Consider the following 17,508-nt stretch of genomic DNA (forward strand, 5'->3'; position numbering starts at 1 on the left):
TATTCCCCATATCGAATCGTTGCTGTTTCATCCCACATCCCTTGTGTCTCTCTTGATATTGGCCTGCAATAGCTAACCAAGGGGTGTGTTCGTTTTCCTTAAACCGGTCATCGCCACGGGCGGAGTGTAGCTCGGCTTTTTTCAAACGTGTTCTCAGCATTATTAAAAGTAACGATTTTTTGTCCCAAGTCAGATATGGTACAAAGCCAAACGATGATATTAAACAATGGCGCGTCGGTTACTGATATTTCCCACTTTATCGCCGCCCATGAATTCCTTATTTTCAGTGGTCTCGTGTGCAGAAAGCAAACGCCATTTCCGGAAACTGCGAGTCAGCTGCTGTGACGCTGGTGTTTATCCCTAAATTAGCTTGATGGCTAAAGTCGTCAGCTGTTAGGGTTTTCTTTACGGTTTTGTCGTGGTTTCTGGGAACAGTTGAACGGCAGTTATTGGGACTTCTGACACTAACGTTGAAGATGAGGAGTGTGTTTCTGCTCAAGGCTTTCTATGTGGCCTGGTTTGTTTTGTTTATAAACGAAGTGACAGCGAAGGTAAGGCTAACGTTGGCTAGCATAGGTTAGCTTACCTAGCGTTAGCAAATGGTGATGATTGCTTATTAAACTGACATCTAATTTCTTTAAGTCTTCCCTCAAACGTTAACGTTAGCTATGTTACCGCTAGTTATACAGAGTTTGGGCCTTTCTCGTGTTGTTCGGATACTTTATGTTGCTAAAGCTAAGCTTACATGTAGCTACAGTTTACAATAAACGAAACAGTTTAAGCCCCGTGAAGGATTTATTGCAAGGCTGTTGTTGTATAAGCGCACGTTAGTTTTAGCTCCATGTTGACTCAAGGACAACTGAGTGTCGCTAACTTGTTACTTACGGAGGCAAGCTAGCAGCTAACATCTTTAGCTGCTCGGCAATCAAACGATTTTCAAATATTATTTCATATTTGTGCAATTTGACATACCAAAATAAAGGTGACAGTGTGTATAAATGACAGTGAGACAAAACAAAAATGTTTGTGTGGTGCAATGTGATTTTTTTATGTTTATGTAAAAGTGTGTGCAGGTATGTGGAAGAGGGAGACAAGAAAAAAAATAAACACATGATACATGTGATTTATCTGTTGCAGAATTCTGAAGACATCCGATGTAAATGCATCTGTCCGCCCTACAGAGACATCGAGGGACAAATCTACAAACAAAATGTCTCTCTCAAAGACTGGTGTGTAAAGAGATGTGTCATTACACTTCTGTCCATTTCCTGCTCCCTACTTCCTGCTTGTGAATGTTACATTCTTGTGTTTCAGTAACTGTCTCCATGTGGTTGAGCCCATGCCGGTAGATGGGAAAGATGTGGAGGCGTACTGTTTACGCTGTGAGTGTAAATATGAAGAGAGGAGCTCAGGGACCATTAAGGTAAATTCTTGTTGTTAATAACTTTATTAGTTGTTTGTTACTTCCTTCACCCATCGGTCTGCAGCTAAGGATTACATTCACTGTTGATTAATCTGTTAGTTTAAAATGTTTTGTATTATGAGATTACTATAAAATATAGTGAAACATTTCCAACACACCGTCCCTTAATGTAGCATAATCAAATTGCTTGTTTTTTCTAAAATAGAAAACCTAAAGATATTTAAATTACAGTGATGATGAAATAGTAAAAAGCAACCAATCCTCACATTTGAGAAGCTGGAGTCAGTGAATGTTTTGCACTATTGATTGAAACACGCCTTATATAATTAATAGTTTATTAAAGTAGGGTGTCATATTTTCTGTCAACTATTTGTATTGACTGTTAGTTTCAGCACTAATCGGGTATTGTTTTGTTTATTTAGGTTACCATCATAATGTACCTCTCCATTTTGGGCCTGCTGCTGCTCTACATGGTCTACCTGACTCTCCTGGAGCCCATATTGAAGAGGCGTCTGTTTGGACATTCACAGCTTATTCAAAGTGATGATGACGTTGGGGTATGTGTTCCTCTAAATATTAAACTCACAGTCGATGTACATTGTACAAAAAGGTTGTATATCTTGGTAATTATGGTACTGCCCCTACCCAGAAAACGACGTCCTCTTTGCACATGTCACACGGATTCATCCTGTGTGGGTAAAATCTAACAATGTTACGGATCTCAAATGTCCAAATGACACATAAAATACAACACATTCTGGATCTTTCGATGAAATAAAGAAGAAAATCTCAAATTTGACAATATTTTATTACAGCAGATGGTCCAACCTGAACAGATCCTTCAGGTAGTGCTGTGTGCAAAGCCACAGGGAGTGATCTCACTCTGCATCAGATCCATTAGAAACCACATCCACACCCACAGGAAAAAGGCTGCAGCGGAGAAACTGCTTAAGTAGTTCACAATGCAGGCAGCGTAAACCCTTTCTGTTTATATCACATTATCTCTACTTGCTTTTGTCACTCAACAGATTCTTAAATTTCTTTTAAATGAGAGACCAGGTTTCTTTATCAGGACATGTGCATAAAAACCTTGTTGATGTAGCCAGATTTCTTCTAGAGAACCTTGATAAGTATTGTTATGCCAAAGACCAAGGACAGGGAACAGAGTAGAACGAGAATCACTATTTGTAGCTGTTTCATTATAACAATAATCCTGATTAAACTGAAACATAAGTAAACGTAATTGTAAATTTAAACTTCTAAGTAGACTCATTTAATTCCCAAATCCAACAGTAGTCTGTTTTTTCAAAAATCTGTATTTAATCATTATAAACCAAAAGTGTTTATTGATGTGTAGAGTAGTAAGTCATGTTTTTGCATTCATCAGATCCAAAACTGATTTCTTGTCTGTTTCAAACCATAAAAACAGCTCATTCTCTGTTCTCCTCCCACTGATGAACTGTGTTGCCATTGTGTCATCAGTGAAGAAGAATTTTCCAGCAGTGGCAGGCAGCAAGAACACACTAAACAATTGATCTAAAATATTCCAGTTCCCACTACTGTGTAAAAGTGAAAGAAATCACTGACCAGCTTGAAGTAAACTATGGGTTGGAGTAATTTTATTATTACACTGCTTTCAAAAAACAGTTACAGTTTTATAGCCGTGCATTTCTAACACATTTTTAACAATTTTAGAAAACAGAAGATCCATTAAAATGCTGAACTTTTAAGTTTTTCTCAACTAAAAAAGTGGTACAGAAACAGAAAAGCTAATGAAAGCTTGAAATGATCCTACTGACAAATGACTGAAAATTAGAGTACTAGAGTATTTGTAGCACTGTAGCCTGTCCCCAGTGACAGCACTGGGACCAAAACAAGGATTTCAAAGCAAAACCTGTACAAACGGAAGTACTGCGGCCACATTACTTGTACAGGAAATGGTAGGCTGGTAATGTTTAGTCAGTGTGTGATTCAGACAGCCTGCCCAACTGATAATGTTTGTTTTTAGCAACACATTCCCAACAGATTTGGCTGTGATTGTCCCAAACTTTAATTTACTTTTATTACTTGTTTCATCTGAGAGCAACAAAAGCAACTTTGTTTTATAGCACTCAAAACAACTTCCAAAATACTTTAAAGAAGGACATAAGATCAAGGAAATCCTGTAATGAGAGTAAAATATATAGATATATATTAGCAAATTAAAAGTATGAGTGCAATTAAAACCCAGAATAAAGAACAAATAAAAAATGTCACTGCCAGAATATTTCTGTTGTATTTCATATCGGTGTTTTCTTTTTGTTATTAATGTAAGTAGACATGGTTTTTGTTTAGGGTGAGGTGAACCACCAAACCTTACTTTATGTGCCTCTAGTGTTCAAACAGGTAACGACTCAAGGAATGGAGTCTTACACGTTGGACCAATTCCTGACCTACTGACCTTTGCCATATCTTTAAATCCTGTTATTTTTTTCCATTCTGTGATTTCAGGACCAACAGCCTTTTGCCAACGCTCACAATGTTTTGTCCCGTTCCCACTCTCGACCCAACATGCTGAACAAAGTGGAACATGCTCAGCAGCGCTGGAGGAGGCAGGTCCAGGAACAGAGGAAGTCTGTGTTTGACCGCCATGTTGTTCTCAGTTAAACGGCCCTATGAAGCGAGAGTTACTAGCAAAAAAAAACAAAACACTGTGACAGAGCCCGCAATTTGTGTCGCTTCCTTTCTCTCATTTGTGGTTTGTATCTCATATAGCATGACACTTCCATGGTGAAGAAATCTGGATCCCCGTCAAATGTAGAAACCAAAGCTGGGAACTCTTATTTAGTCTGCAGGCAGCACAAGAGGTTACAGTGAATTCATTTTTGCACAATCCTGGCTTAACAGTCGAGCATTTTTCCAAAAGCAGAGTGCACTCTACCCGCTGTCTAGTTTGAAGAAGTGCCAAGTCACCGGAGAATTTGCAGTGAAGGATTTGATGGTAAAAAACGATAATTGTGAAATTAAATTAAATCTTTCATAACATTCTCCAACTCTTTCTGGCCACCGCGTCAGTTGTTGTCCCACAGGTCCAAAGCGGACCAGTCTATCACAGTTATGAGCCAAACTGGCGTCCAGAGTAAAATATCCAGATGTTGGTTAACTGGGTAACTGAAGGAGCCCCGAGCCGCAGTAAGGATCTGTTGACATGTAGCTGGTGGGTGTTTTCCACCCCGACACCAATCTAACGTGAATAAACTGCTCTCGCCACAGCAGAAAGGAAATGTTATACACGAAAAGACTTTCAGCCTTCTTATGAAAATGCATGTTTTATAATGAATCTTTTATACATGTGTTTTGAATCCTTCATTCCTACCATAACGTTTAATGTCTGATAACTTGTGTGAAATCCATCGTTTAATGTGTTTCATTAAATTTGATATATCAAAGTAGTTCCACTGAACCTCGTTGCAGGAATCGATGCAATCTCTTGATGATGTCATAGTAATCGTAGCTGTGCTATTGATCCTCGTCTGTTGAAGACCCTTTTGAAATCAGTGCCCGCTTCGACTGCCCAATCTAATCCAACGAAGAGTCTTTCATTCGGCACTGCGGTGAGCTCGTCTAACATCTGTTCCATTATGAAGTCAGTTGTTGTCTGCCAGGCAGCATTAGTATGACGGAGAGTGCAAAGACGTTTATTTTGTGTATAGTTGGGTCTGTGTACAAACCTATTGAAGTGTTCTTAACTATTGTTTATGTTCTACCTTTAACTCTGAAATAAATTTACGTAATATTTGTGATTCTTGCAATTTTGAATGTGTTGAAATGTTTTCATGTTTGACATTAGCTGCAGGCCTAACCAGCTGAACAAGCTGCTGAGCAGACTACAGATGTGTAAGTGCATGTGGTGTTTCACATTCTGCCTACGGATAGTTTGTAGATATCTCACCACCACTATGATGAATATGCACTTAGGAAATATACTGCGTGGCCTACTGCTTTTAAACACACCACTTCATTTCACCCATTTCCACTCATTTCCACTGGTATACGACCTCGTCTCAGGGTTGCTTTTCATTGTGATAATTTATATGCAAACTTATTTTAGGATGTGCACTAACAGAAATATTTAAGGTATTAAATTATTTGAATTAATTATTAATTAATAAATCTAGTCTTTGATATACATGTCACTTTTTTTTTAAAGAAAGTGGAAAATAACTTAGTGCTGATGCCTTGTTAATAATATATTTCTGAAACTTTTGAGCATTTCTGTAATTTCACACTGCCAGTAGAAAATATTCCAGATCATTTTCTATAAAAAAAAATCTACTTAACACAGACATTTTGGTGGTTTATTGTAGCTTAAACATATTCGTGACATACTTTAATGAACTCAAAAACATCTGGAAACCCCCTGAAACTCTTCATTAACATCTGTATTAACTATGACTACATTAATGTGTCTGCAAATGTTTGATAACCCTCAGTATATTCCTTTTTATTAAGCACAGTGATTTCCATGCAGCTGCGTCATCGTTTCCTGTGCAGTCCACTTTTCCTTTTTTCCCTCCTCATTGCATGCAGTTTATACGGAGGAGACTATTTTTCCGCAGAGAAAAAAAAAAGTCCGTTTTGAGGCAGCGGAGACAGAAAGCGACTCCGGCTCTCTTAAAGAATGGATCACTGAGCAAACCCTGCAGCAGCAACACACACAGGTAGGCTGTTGGTTTCACCTCATCATATGTTGCACGTAGAGTCAAATAACGAAGTTTTTGTTGTTTTTGTTGTTGCCTTTTTAAGTAACTTCCAGTATCTGCAGCATCTCTACAGGGTTGCGTTGATGAGGAAGTTCTTTGTGTTTTATGGTCTATTATGTTGTTGACATGATTAACACGACTGACACAAAGTTATTCATTTGATCTGACTTTATGTTGAAATTGTTGTAAACTATGTAAATCCACTCTGACGTTGAGGGGGAAAGTAGTTCTTCTCAGTTTTTTGTGCTGCATTTGCGTTAGTTAACCCACAGGGGGCGCCTCAGCCTTTGGATTTGATCCACACAGATAACTAATGTCGTTGCACTCCTCAGAAACTGTTGATACACTCACCTGTGGGAAGCTTTCCCTTCATGTCGCTACACGTTTCAAACACACACACACACACACACACACACACTGAAGCATGACACCATTACGCTACATTTGCCTTCAAGGTTTCCGAGTCAGTAGTCAGGCTGAAGTTGTTCTGGTGAGAAGCTAAATACCTCGAGATAAAGGGACGACCTTGTGCTAAATGTTGCTCCTCAGTTGCAAATGTTGTGGAGATGGCAGCTGCAGTTATTCAAAGCATTTGAGACACAGTGACACGGTGTTGAGAATAATCTGTGGTTAATCAAAGGATGCCCTGGATTGTTACAGATTATCGCCCATCACAAGCAATCGGGTCATTCGTTTATTTTCCTTATTGAACGTTGAATCTCTCAGGTTGTGTGTGCGTATTGCGTCCAAAAGGCAGAGTTCCAGTATTAACAACAAGTTGGCAACACACACACACAAAGTATTGTTTTCAGATTTGTTTTATATCCTCTCTGTTGAGTCGGCAAAGTGTTGTCTGTGTGGGAAAACAGGTTTGAAATGATCCCAGAGGCTGTCGTATGAATTTTCAAACAGCTTGTTATTCTCCCTGAGCAAAAGCAAACTGTAACATGTTAAGCAATCACGTATTAGAAAAAAATGAAGTAGTTACAAAGTGTCATTTCAGCCATCGTGCAGAAGACACTTCCTTCTTAATCTATTTCTTAATCCTGTAGTTTAAAAGCTGCCTCGGCTCTGTTCCAAACCCAATATGGTGTTCATTGCACAAAAATATATTCTAAAATGGGTTCAACAAGTTCCCTTTGACCCCTGGAAACATGTGAACATCAGGAAGCTGAGGAAAGATTCTGAGGTGTAGGTGGGAAAATCCCCACAGAGCTGCGAAATAATCCTCCTCCAATGTTTTAGGATTCATGTCGGATCCTTAACAAACACATCAGGTTTAGGGGTTTTATTTGAGAGTATAAACACCCATTCCCTTGTGGCTGTGGCTTTAACAGGTGTATAATCATGAGAGTGGGTAGAAAGACAGAAGATTTTCAGCGCTGGAGCTCTGCGGTCAATCCTACAACCTTCTGTACGTTGTGTTTTTTTGGAGCATCACACAGTAAAGCGTCCTGTCAAGGATGTAAGGATTTCATGATGAATGTTGCATGCTTATATGTTTTGAACTCTGTTTGATGCTCCCATGTCATGCAAGCAGAGGATGTGGCTTTTAATGAGAAGTACAGATGGCACCGCCATCGACGGAAACAGTGAATTCCATGAGAGTACGATCTTAGGGTCAGGTTCTGGTAAAACACCCCACTCAAACGGAGACACCGTCTCTGTCTTTTGTTGCTCGGACCCGGAAGATTCGCTGTGTTTTCAGGAAGGACAGTCTTTTACGAGCCCTTTAAAAGGGTTTAAAGTGGGACTCTGAGAAAAGCTGCACAGTTGCAGAGCTTGTAGGCTTCCTGCTGACTTGATGAGATGGACCGTGATGACGGATGTCTCGGTTTTGTGACTTCCTCTGTTCCCAAGTCTGTGGGATGATAAGACAACCCCAAGAGACTGAAAGGAGAGGTTTTATGGGACGAGTTGTGCTTCCACATTTGGTGTAAAGATGTCGCACGCAGGAGCCTAGTGAGTTAACCATGAACGGGGAAGGGATTCATCTCATGATGAAGATATTGTGGATAGGAGCTCTTTCACGGTTAAATCTATTGTTAAACTGTTGGCCTTTTGAGTTCATGTTCAATTTGACCTTGAGAAAACACTTGCTTGTTCTGGAGCTTTTAACTGTACTCTTCAACGGCAGCAGGAACTGTATGTTCGACCTGTCTTTGATTTGGTGTTATTTTTTTCTGGCAATAAACACACTGACACATGATAAATACTATTCAAAAGGCATTAACACAAATCAGAATTCCTAATTAATGTATCTGAAGAGTAAATGTGATCCATTTAATGAAGGTGATCCCTGTCGTGTAATCCCCACGGAGCAGAAAATGTTGCTCGGTTTGATCCGTGGAGTTTTTGATGCAGCTTTCATCAACACATTGAGTCTCTTAAGACATTTTATTTGTTCATGTCTTATGCCTCGGTTTTATTGGGAAGCACTGTGATGTACGATCCAGAGAGCTGCAGTAAATAGATGTTTTTATATTGAACAGATGAATGCGTTTTAATGGGTACTGACCACTTGACGACTAGGAAGTCATACGGTACAAGTTAGGAATTCATGTGGCTTTCTCACTGTGTGGTCGTCTGGAAGAAATGGTCCAAATGAACATGAACAGTGTACAGTCTTTTGGTTGGAGTTAACTCAAACCTGAGGGGTGGGGTATTACATTTTGGGTGAATATTTTCATTCTTGCGGTCCCCCTCAAGTTTAGACGTGTGGTTCAGCTCTGAAGCACACCCAACCACTTCTGTTTGAGAATAGGTTGAGAAATATGCAACAGTTGCTGAAGTACAGTACTTACAGGGCAACTTAACACCCGGCAGCATCTCCTGCCAGGTCGATGCTTTCCTACACCTGTAACCACACCCAATAGTGATGTCACAGCATCCTCTGCATCACTGCAGCAAGGTGAGAAGATTCCCCAATAGAGGTCAGCAAAAACAGAATATTTCGTGGGTGTATCTTTTGGTGTATTTGTCCATTTGTTACTTAGCTAAAAAGTTACAATATTAAACATGCAGATACTAGAGATTGTACTTAAGTAAGATTTAAAATACATGACCGATACTCAAATACCGTACTCATTTTGAGGTATATGCAAATACTTCAAACTTCTTTATGTACCCGGTCTTTGATACATTTTAGAATTTGTGTTTTGTATGACAACTACAATTACTAGGAACTTTTCAGATTAAGATTTTGCATTTTTTTACAATCTGCCCAACAGTATTATGAAGTTGAAATTAGCTTGACTTGGACCTACAGTGTTAAAATGCTGCATTCAACATATAATAGTCAATAAGATAATACTGAGAGAGACCATTCCGCATAATGATATTTCTGATACTTAATCTACATTTTGCTGATAATGATATTCATGTTCTTTGGGCTTAAATAAGATCTCAAATGCAGGACTGATGTATTCTTCACCTTTTGGTGTGACTTGAGGATCAGAATACTTCTTCCACCACTAATGATATGCCTTAAATATTGAATCGTGTCATAAAAATGTATTTGATTCAAAAGTTGGTTGGTCTCTATGCACATGTTCTCTGGCACTACTTTATACTTCTACTTCACTACATGTTCTCTCTAGTACATTCATCTGACCACATTAGTTATTAGCTATCTGTACTTCACAAAATAATCTCATTAATATAAAATATACATCATGTATAATTAAGCTAGTCAAGAGTATATAAAGTAATTTACACAATGTATATGACAAATCTGATTCTGTATAATTCTGTACATTGATTACTTTTACTTTTGCTACTAAGGCTTCTAAAGAAAACATGGTTTTCATCCCCTCAGCAGCCGGCAGCCGGTTTTTACTCGTGAATATTCATCCGCGCCCCTCGGCCCCACCGTGACAATAAACAAGGGAGAGCGGCTGAATGCCTGTGTGCGGAGGGCACGAGGGCAGGGGGCCAGATCCAGAGAGAAGTGGGGGGCAAACAACCCGGCTCCATGGTAACAAGTCCTGCCTTCCACTCCGCAGCAGGCTGTGAGAGGAGAGGCAGGAGAGGGCTTTTTTTTTTCTTCCTTTTTTTTGTGTGTCGGTTTTGGTTGGAAAGACATTAGTCGGAGTTGATTGAGAAGGGCAGGTATCCGGGCAGAAAGGGTTTCAGCGTGTAGACCAACGGGATTATCGGAGGATGTCAGCAGCCATGGACGTGAGGGGGAACTCGGAGGTAAAAGCTTTCTTTTTTTCAATCTGGCATTGACGAGCTAACAGGGGGGGGGGGTAAACTTTTTGCTAGCCGCTACAAAGTACCAAAAGAACAAACAAACCGAAAAACTAATGTCGCGAGGAGAAAATGTGCAACATGCGTTTAAACGCGGTCCTAATCTCCACGTGACCTTATTTGGTCATCGATGTGTTTAAACGATGAAGAGTAGTAAAAAAGGGCTACAACACCACACTTGAATGAGGGAAAAATGTCCCGGCGGAAACAGCCAGCCACTCTGTGCACTCTGTGGAGTGTAATTAGACCAAGTTATCGTTCAAACATCCCAAAAAGAAAAGGGAAAAAGTAGAAGCAGCAGATAAACAGAACCAGCACAGGGATCCAGATCAGACCAGACCACTGTGTCCTCTTCCTGTTGTAGTTTGTTGTTGTTCTGGGAGATAAAACCCACATGAAACAACATGTGTCAACTCTAAATGTGTGCTTTGTGTTCTGTCCTTCATGTGGTCATAGTTTATATATACAGATAATTTTACAAAGTTGAACACACAGTTTTGATTGTTATGTTGTATGTAATGTTGACTTTCATTGTGCAGACCTATGGATGCTGTCATGTACACAACAGTAAAGGTTGGATGTACCAGTCTTTAGTATAACCCCCCCCCATCATCAGTGATCATTGGATCCAGGAATCTTTAAAAAACATACTTATCTCCTGCTACCTGGATGGAAAAACCCTGGTCCATCATTCAGTTACTCAGTGTTTTGTAGTCTAAGTATGGTACGCTCTATCTTGAATGTTTGTATTTTTGAACAGATTACTATTTAAACCCTAATGATCTTTTCTTATACACTATACGTTCCAAACCCCGGAGACATGTCTGGCTTTCTTTTAGCTCTTTTCCTCCCCTTTAACTCTTTCTATTGTGCAGATCAAACAATGACCTTCCTCCCTCACCAGACATGACTGTCAACACGCAGCTATTGAGGAAATTCTCCTTTCAGTTAAACAGGAGTGAGCCTGGCCTGCTATCACCAGACACTCTTAAATGGCCTCTTGTTCACTCGGCTTCATAATGAAAGTGATTTTCCGGTTCCATCCGTCCATCCATTTGCTGAGGATCTTAAACACGTAACGACGCATGGAATCACAAGATAGAACCACGATAAAACTCGATAATCCACATCTTGTTGTGAGCAGTCCTGCTGCAACAGTGTGTATGGATTTATAGGAGTAAGTAAGCTGTCATATTTCAAAAGAAACATCGCTGTTTTTCCAAATGTACTTGACAGGACACTTAGTGCCGAGTGTCGAGCTAACTCTCCCTCCAAGAGATTTGCTCTGATGATGAAAAACTGATTAACAGGTTGAAATGGGAATCTATATAGCAATAAATGTCAGCAAATCCTAAAACTTTGGAGTCAATTATTTCATCCAGTTTGAAATTTACCATATACTTAAAGTTGGGTTGTTGTGAACATGATTAATAGCTAATTTGAGCAGCCTTTTCATCATTGCAGTGGTGGACGCTGGTTAAATTGAATTGTTCTCTCCTGTTATCCTGCTCGGTCTTTAACTCAGGTGCTGCAGGGACTTGCTTGGATACGAGCTGCCAGTTTCAAGAATATTCTTTTCCTCTTTGGTGGAAACAGTGATTTAAGAAAGGTTGATAGAAAGTCACACATCCTTCCTCCCTTTTCCATCTCTTAACTTTGTTGACTTGCAGCTGGATGGTTGGTGGGTTTTAACCTTTACTGAAGTGGTTGTTGGAGTTGCTGTTCATCAGTACTTTGTTTCACACTCAAACACTTAAAACATAAGAATGAGAGTTGCTTTATATTAGAGGCTGATACTGTCGGCCAGCTCTGGAATAACAGTTTTATTCAGGGTCTCCCTGAAGGGAGCTGCTTAGAAAGGAGAGAGTATTCGGAGATAATTTCCTCTGAACAGATTTCTCAATTGAGCGTTTCTCAGACCACAGGGACATCTCTCTTCATTGGTCCAACCGAAGTTATCAACCACTGTGGGAAAAAAAGCTTCTTAGATCAGAAAATCTACTTCCACTTTTCATTGCACCTCATGACACATCCATGCTGATGTTTATTTATATTTGTAACCTGAACTACAGTTCTATTATCTGATGGGAGTTAGACTCAACCTGTTTTAGGTCCGTCTGTTTGTTTTGTGTTACAGACATTACAGAAAATAAATGTCTGTTGTGTTGCAATTTTGGTCTTTTTAAAAACATTTTTTATCTGCCCTGTGACAGACTGGCGACCTGTCCAGCCTGTGTACCCTGCCTTGCCCAATGGCAGCTGTGATCTGCTGCGACCCTGAACAGGATTAGCAGTTACTGATAACGGATTGGTGGACATGTTTGACCCTGTTTGCTGATGAGAACATGGGAGGCTTTCTCTTAGTTTGCCCTGTTGTCTGCCCGCCTCCGTCTGCTAGCTACTGTTGAACACCTGCATGGCGACAGTGAGGCAGCCCTAATTTCTAACACTAGAGTTTACAGCCTCTGACTTTGCTTTGACACTTGTTGCTTTGGCTCACATGCTGTGCTGTGATTGGGCTGCCTTTGCTCAATGCAGGTGGCATCACTTTATTGACTCTCCTTCAGGTTGGTAATAATTAACAGCCACAGTGTAACATTGTAACCGGTTCTCTTTATGCAACATACATGCAGTGAGGTGCATGGTATGGTATCATGACATCATGTTAACATTTACACGCCATGAGATGCCTCCACTGATGCTAGTTAATCACACAAACCAGAACATTTAATCAAAGGTATTTCGTTATTTTATGTTGTCATCATATACGTGATGGTTATGAGATCTCTTCCAGTTATTGTTTGTGCTTTACAAAGTCTGAATTCCATGATAGGTCGTTAGAGAAAGACAACCTTTATGGTCAAAAGAAAGCAATGGCATCTGCTGGTAAGGTTTTTTTTTTTTTACTTAGGTGGAAAAGTGTAAAAAGGGATGGAAGCAGATTTTTGAATAATTGATGAAATTGCAGGTCTTCGTCCCACAACTTTTCTTGCACCATCTTCAAAATATTTACATAAAATATTTAAACTCTGACATTGAGAAAGAAGTAAAACGAGAACACATCTTATCTACTTCACGTCCTTGGAAAAGTCAAAGACTGCGTGTCAGAGGTCAGCGCTGTGACACAAACGCCAGCACCCCTGCTGCAGCTCAGATGGATTTAAGCCTGTTTTCCACATGCCTGCCTCTGCAGCTGTGCATGCTCATATCTAAGTTACACAGAAGGGTTTTCCCTCTTTTGCACAAGGAGAAAATGTGCCATGATCATTCTGAAAGGCTGAAATGGCTTAAAAAGGAGATTAAAAAAAATTCTATGAATTGGTTCCACCTGGTCAATTGAGCTATATAGTGGCAGCATGGCGATGTCTGTGGTGGAGTGTGGGGGTAATTCTATAGGTACAGCTATGTGCATCAACCTTGGTGGTTTTCTTTTACATAGAGAGACATTGAGGCTGCCAGAGCCTTAAACTGCTACAGAGAGGCAGCAGATATACGTATGAGTATGAGTGTTATACTTCAATCTTTTAGTGTCAGCTTTTCATGTTTGTCTTGCCATACAAGGTTGTTTGTGTCCACACCTCGCATGTATAGCCAGTAGTGTTCTGTAAATACATTCATGCAAACTTTATAATTCAATATCAAGAGTACAATGCCCGTTGAACATACCAGCCCGAGTCTCTTTGCCTATGGTGGACAAAACGGTCCTTTCTGCAGATATTGAAACAATGGCAGGGATCAGTGTGTGGGCTCACGCCTGCGTGTGAGCTGTGACGTCTGGAAAGAGTTGAGAAATTGCAGAGATTTACACTCTTCTTTTCCCCCATTGCTTCTTGGCTGCCTGTAAGCTCTGTGGTGGTTTCTGAAAAACCTTGAAGTCAGGTTGCTGATCAGCAGAAACCGAGGTCCAGGTCAGCCAGAAAAGAAGAGTATATAGCGGTATCAGCCTCTGTTTATGCACGCTGTTGTGTCTGTGACCAAAAAATGTCAGGATCAACAATAGATCTTAAACCGAACCCAGTCGCAGGTAAATGAGAGTTATGACGTCATTAAATTCTAACATGAACCTGTGCCGTGCTCTGATGGTCGGCCCATCGAGTGCCAGGTGCTGAGAGAGCGCATATTTGAGTGTAGTCTTTGTTGAATGAAAAACAAGCTCTTGGCATCGGGTCCAGGTGTCTCTGCCCCTCTCCTTCACTTTCGTTCACCCTCTGAAAACATTCTTTAATATTTTGAATGCGGCCGCGAGGTCTGATGGATCGGGAAAATATTAGTGCATTCCTGCATGTAGCGGAGAGAACGGTGTATCAGATAATCTGTCAAATGTGACAGGGCCAAGGACAAGCTGACTCTCTTTTGAAAGAGATTTTACCTGCTATCCTATCTCTCTCTTTCTCTCTCTCTCTCTCTCTCTCTCTCTCTCTCTATCACACACACACACACACACACACACACACACACACACACACACACACACACACACGCACACCACTGATAAAATACTTTTTAACCACTTCTCCCTCTCAAGGACGTATTGAAGACAAAGGGCTCTTTTATTTGAGCCCAAATAGTCTACTGGAGACCCATTATGCTCCTCGTTGCTGAGGAAGATATGCGTCATTTATGTGCTTCTCATGTAATCAATTACTTCTGGTAGATGAATCTGAGAAAACCAGGAAAAAAACCCACCATTAGGTCATTAAGATGACAGTGTTGGATATCTTAAAGAGGCCGTCTGTCTTCTGGGATTTGTTTATTGCCTGAGCCTAAGAGAGACATGTTCATGGATGCCTTTTTCGTCTCTCTGGGTTGAGTTTGAAGTGATGGCAGCAACTGCTACACATACAGGGATGACGTGGGCAGAGAGAACTTGGATGTCTTGTTTGACAAAGCTATCAGTAGTAACAGCAGACGTAGCCAAGCTACAGTCCAGTACAATAGAACAGTTGCGTATCCCGTGACATGCTTCGAGACGCCACCAGGGTGTGTGTTGGCTTACATAGCAAGCAAAGAGGTCAAACAACCATCCTGTTGTAAAGCTACTCCGATCCATATTTTTATTTTAAAAATTAGGTCATATACAAGGTGCTGCATAGCGCTTTTAGTTTAATATTTGGGTTTTCAGGGCTGCAACTTTATAATCATGGTACATTCCCACTGTTCTCATCGGTGTTGTTTCAGATTGTGGCATCCAGCTGTTTTCTGTAACAAAAAAAAGCACATAAAACCCAATGAACCAACCTGCTCTGCACCCAGTGGCAGCCAGACACAGTTCGTGACTAGCTGGTGAACATTCCTTCAGCAGCAAAAGAGCCAGGCATTTCCCTCAGAGTTGCTGGTGACGAAAACAGAGCGAAAAGGGAGACTAATTGGACTTACTGGTGGTCACAAACACAACTCCAAATCAATAATAATGTTGCTCTGTATCTAGTGGATGTGTACATATGCAACCAACCTTTATCAATAAGGAATATTGAAGAACTCAAAGCCTAAAACCAAGATGTTTTCATCCTAGGAACTATTGTGGAGCATGAACGTAGGTACCTATTTGGTGCAAACAGCAACAAAATCTTCTGAAAACACATTTCTTCAATAACACCCTCGGGCCACAGTGTGCCCACATAAATGAATGTATGTTTGTGCCGCTCCTCATTCTGTTAAACATCAAATATTTGAACACCAATCAACGTCAAGGTTGTCATCAAGACACTAGGGATTGAAAGCGTCGGCGTGAAGCGGTTGACTTCTCACTGTTGACCGTTAGCTCGCCTTCGCCTCTGACGTCTCAAGAGAAAATGTGTGTTAAATCTGGTTGAATGCACTCTAAAGGTACTCTGGAGCTTTCTTAGAAGTGGTTGTTTACAGCCTGTGATTTTGTGTAGGGAGATGGTATCAGACCTCAGGAAGTCAGTTGGCTAACGCCTTGGTGTTTACGCTGCAGAGTCCACCTTGGGCCTCTGTGACCCATTTCTGTGATTGTGGCTTTCCCCAAAAATTTAAATGATTAACTCATACAAAACATGTTGTTTAATATCACTAGAGCTGACACAATTTAAAATAGTTGAATTATCTCATCTCCCAGCAGCTGATTGCAGCTTTTGTTTAATCTTTGTGTCTTTGTTTTCTCTCAGACGGAATATTAAATGTCACTTCAAATAACATGCAATATTTTTTTCCCAGCAGGTAGTAATCAGAAATAATATTTCTCAACAATTGCCATTGTTTCTTAATTGTATTTAAGCAGAACATTTTAATTTTGTCTAGGGTAATATGAAATAATATATTAATCAAGTTATGCTGACTTTCAATTTCCTATATATATTTATATATATTATCATTATTATTGTTGTAGATTTTATTTGGGTTTGGCAATCCAAAGAGGGTGTTTGCTTGTTATGAAGCTCTCCATCTGAGTCACCTACAAACTTGACATACTGGTTAATGTTTGTCTGTCCCCTTTTAATGTTTATATCTGTCGCTACGGATTGCATCGCATTAAACAAATATAGGGTCCTATTGTTGATGTCCTATTTTGTTTTCTGTAAAAATGCACTCCGAGTGTAATGATTTTCATGGAGAGCTGTAAGAAGGACAGGACGACATAATTATTTGATGAGAATAATGATGCATGCCCCGTCTTCTTAGCACAGTTACAGGAAATAGCTGACAGCAGGAATGCTCCCTCTCTCCCCTCATCTGCTTCTATATAGGACTCAGCTCCACTACTGGTTGGCTGGCTTCTTCATACAACAACTTCCTGTAAACAAGCCATGCTGCCAAACACCCTCCCATCCTCCACCTCTGATCTCTTAGATCTACATTTGACCTCCTTATGCACCAGCACAATCACTTTGAGCCTTCTTCAAAAGGTCATTAGTGCATTTCAAAATAGTGAATTTCAGGGGCAATGACCAGCAATTTGAACTAACTGCTGGTCTAATGTGAGGTTAAGTCCAGGAAATATTTCTTATGAGGCAGATATCTTAACTGTTTTTCCTGCTGTGGCAACAATAGAGTTAAGTGAGAGAACAATCACAGCACTGTTGCTTAGCACCAGCAACAAAGTTCTGCTCACCTCGGTGATATAATGTTAGA

General features: G+C 40.2%; 2 protein-coding genes across 3 annotated transcripts in view; both read left to right on the forward strand.

Moving 5' to 3' along the window:
• Positions 1-335: 335 nt before the first annotated feature.
• tmem9b (TMEM9 domain family, member B) lies at positions 336-5,205 on the forward strand. The gene is made up of 5 exons (XM_084014272.1): positions 336-551; positions 1,138-1,229; positions 1,315-1,423; positions 1,846-1,980; positions 3,914-5,205. The coding sequence occupies exons 1-5, from the start codon at positions 477-479 to the stop codon at positions 4,067-4,069; spliced, it is 567 nt and encodes a 188-aa protein (XP_083870398.1). The 5' UTR covers positions 336-476; the 3' UTR covers positions 4,070-5,205.
• A 793-nt stretch (positions 5,206-5,998) lies between these two features.
• The window catches only part of dennd2b (DENN domain containing 2B), a 42,081-nt gene continuing 30,571 nt past the window's right edge, over positions 5,999-17,508 (forward strand). The window contains exon 1 of one of the 2 annotated variants that reach the window (XM_084016043.1): positions 5,999-6,123. The gene's annotated coding sequence lies outside the window, so the exon portion shown is untranslated. Of the gene's footprint in view, positions 6,124-10,146; positions 10,363-17,508 lie in introns of those variants that run through there. The other variant, XM_084016042.1, reaches the window with a different exon arrangement.

Source organism: Eutrigla gurnardus (assembly GCF_963514095.1).
Source record: "Eutrigla gurnardus genome assembly, chromosome: 1".
Taxonomy (NCBI): domain Eukaryota; kingdom Metazoa; phylum Chordata; class Actinopteri; order Perciformes; family Triglidae; genus Eutrigla; species Eutrigla gurnardus.

Coding starts and splice junctions, on each gene's coding strand:
- tmem9b (XM_084014272.1), top strand. CDS start 477: ATGAGGAGTGTGTTTCTGCTCAAGGCTTTCTATGTGGCCTGGTTTGTT. Junction 1,230..1,314: donor AATGTCTCTCTCAAAGACTG/GTGTGTAAAGAG, acceptor CTTGTGTTTCAG/TAACTGTCTCCATGTGGTTG. Junction 1,981..3,913: donor AAAGTGATGATGACGTTGGG/GTATGTGTTCCT, acceptor CTGTGATTTCAG/GACCAACAGCCTTTTGCCAA.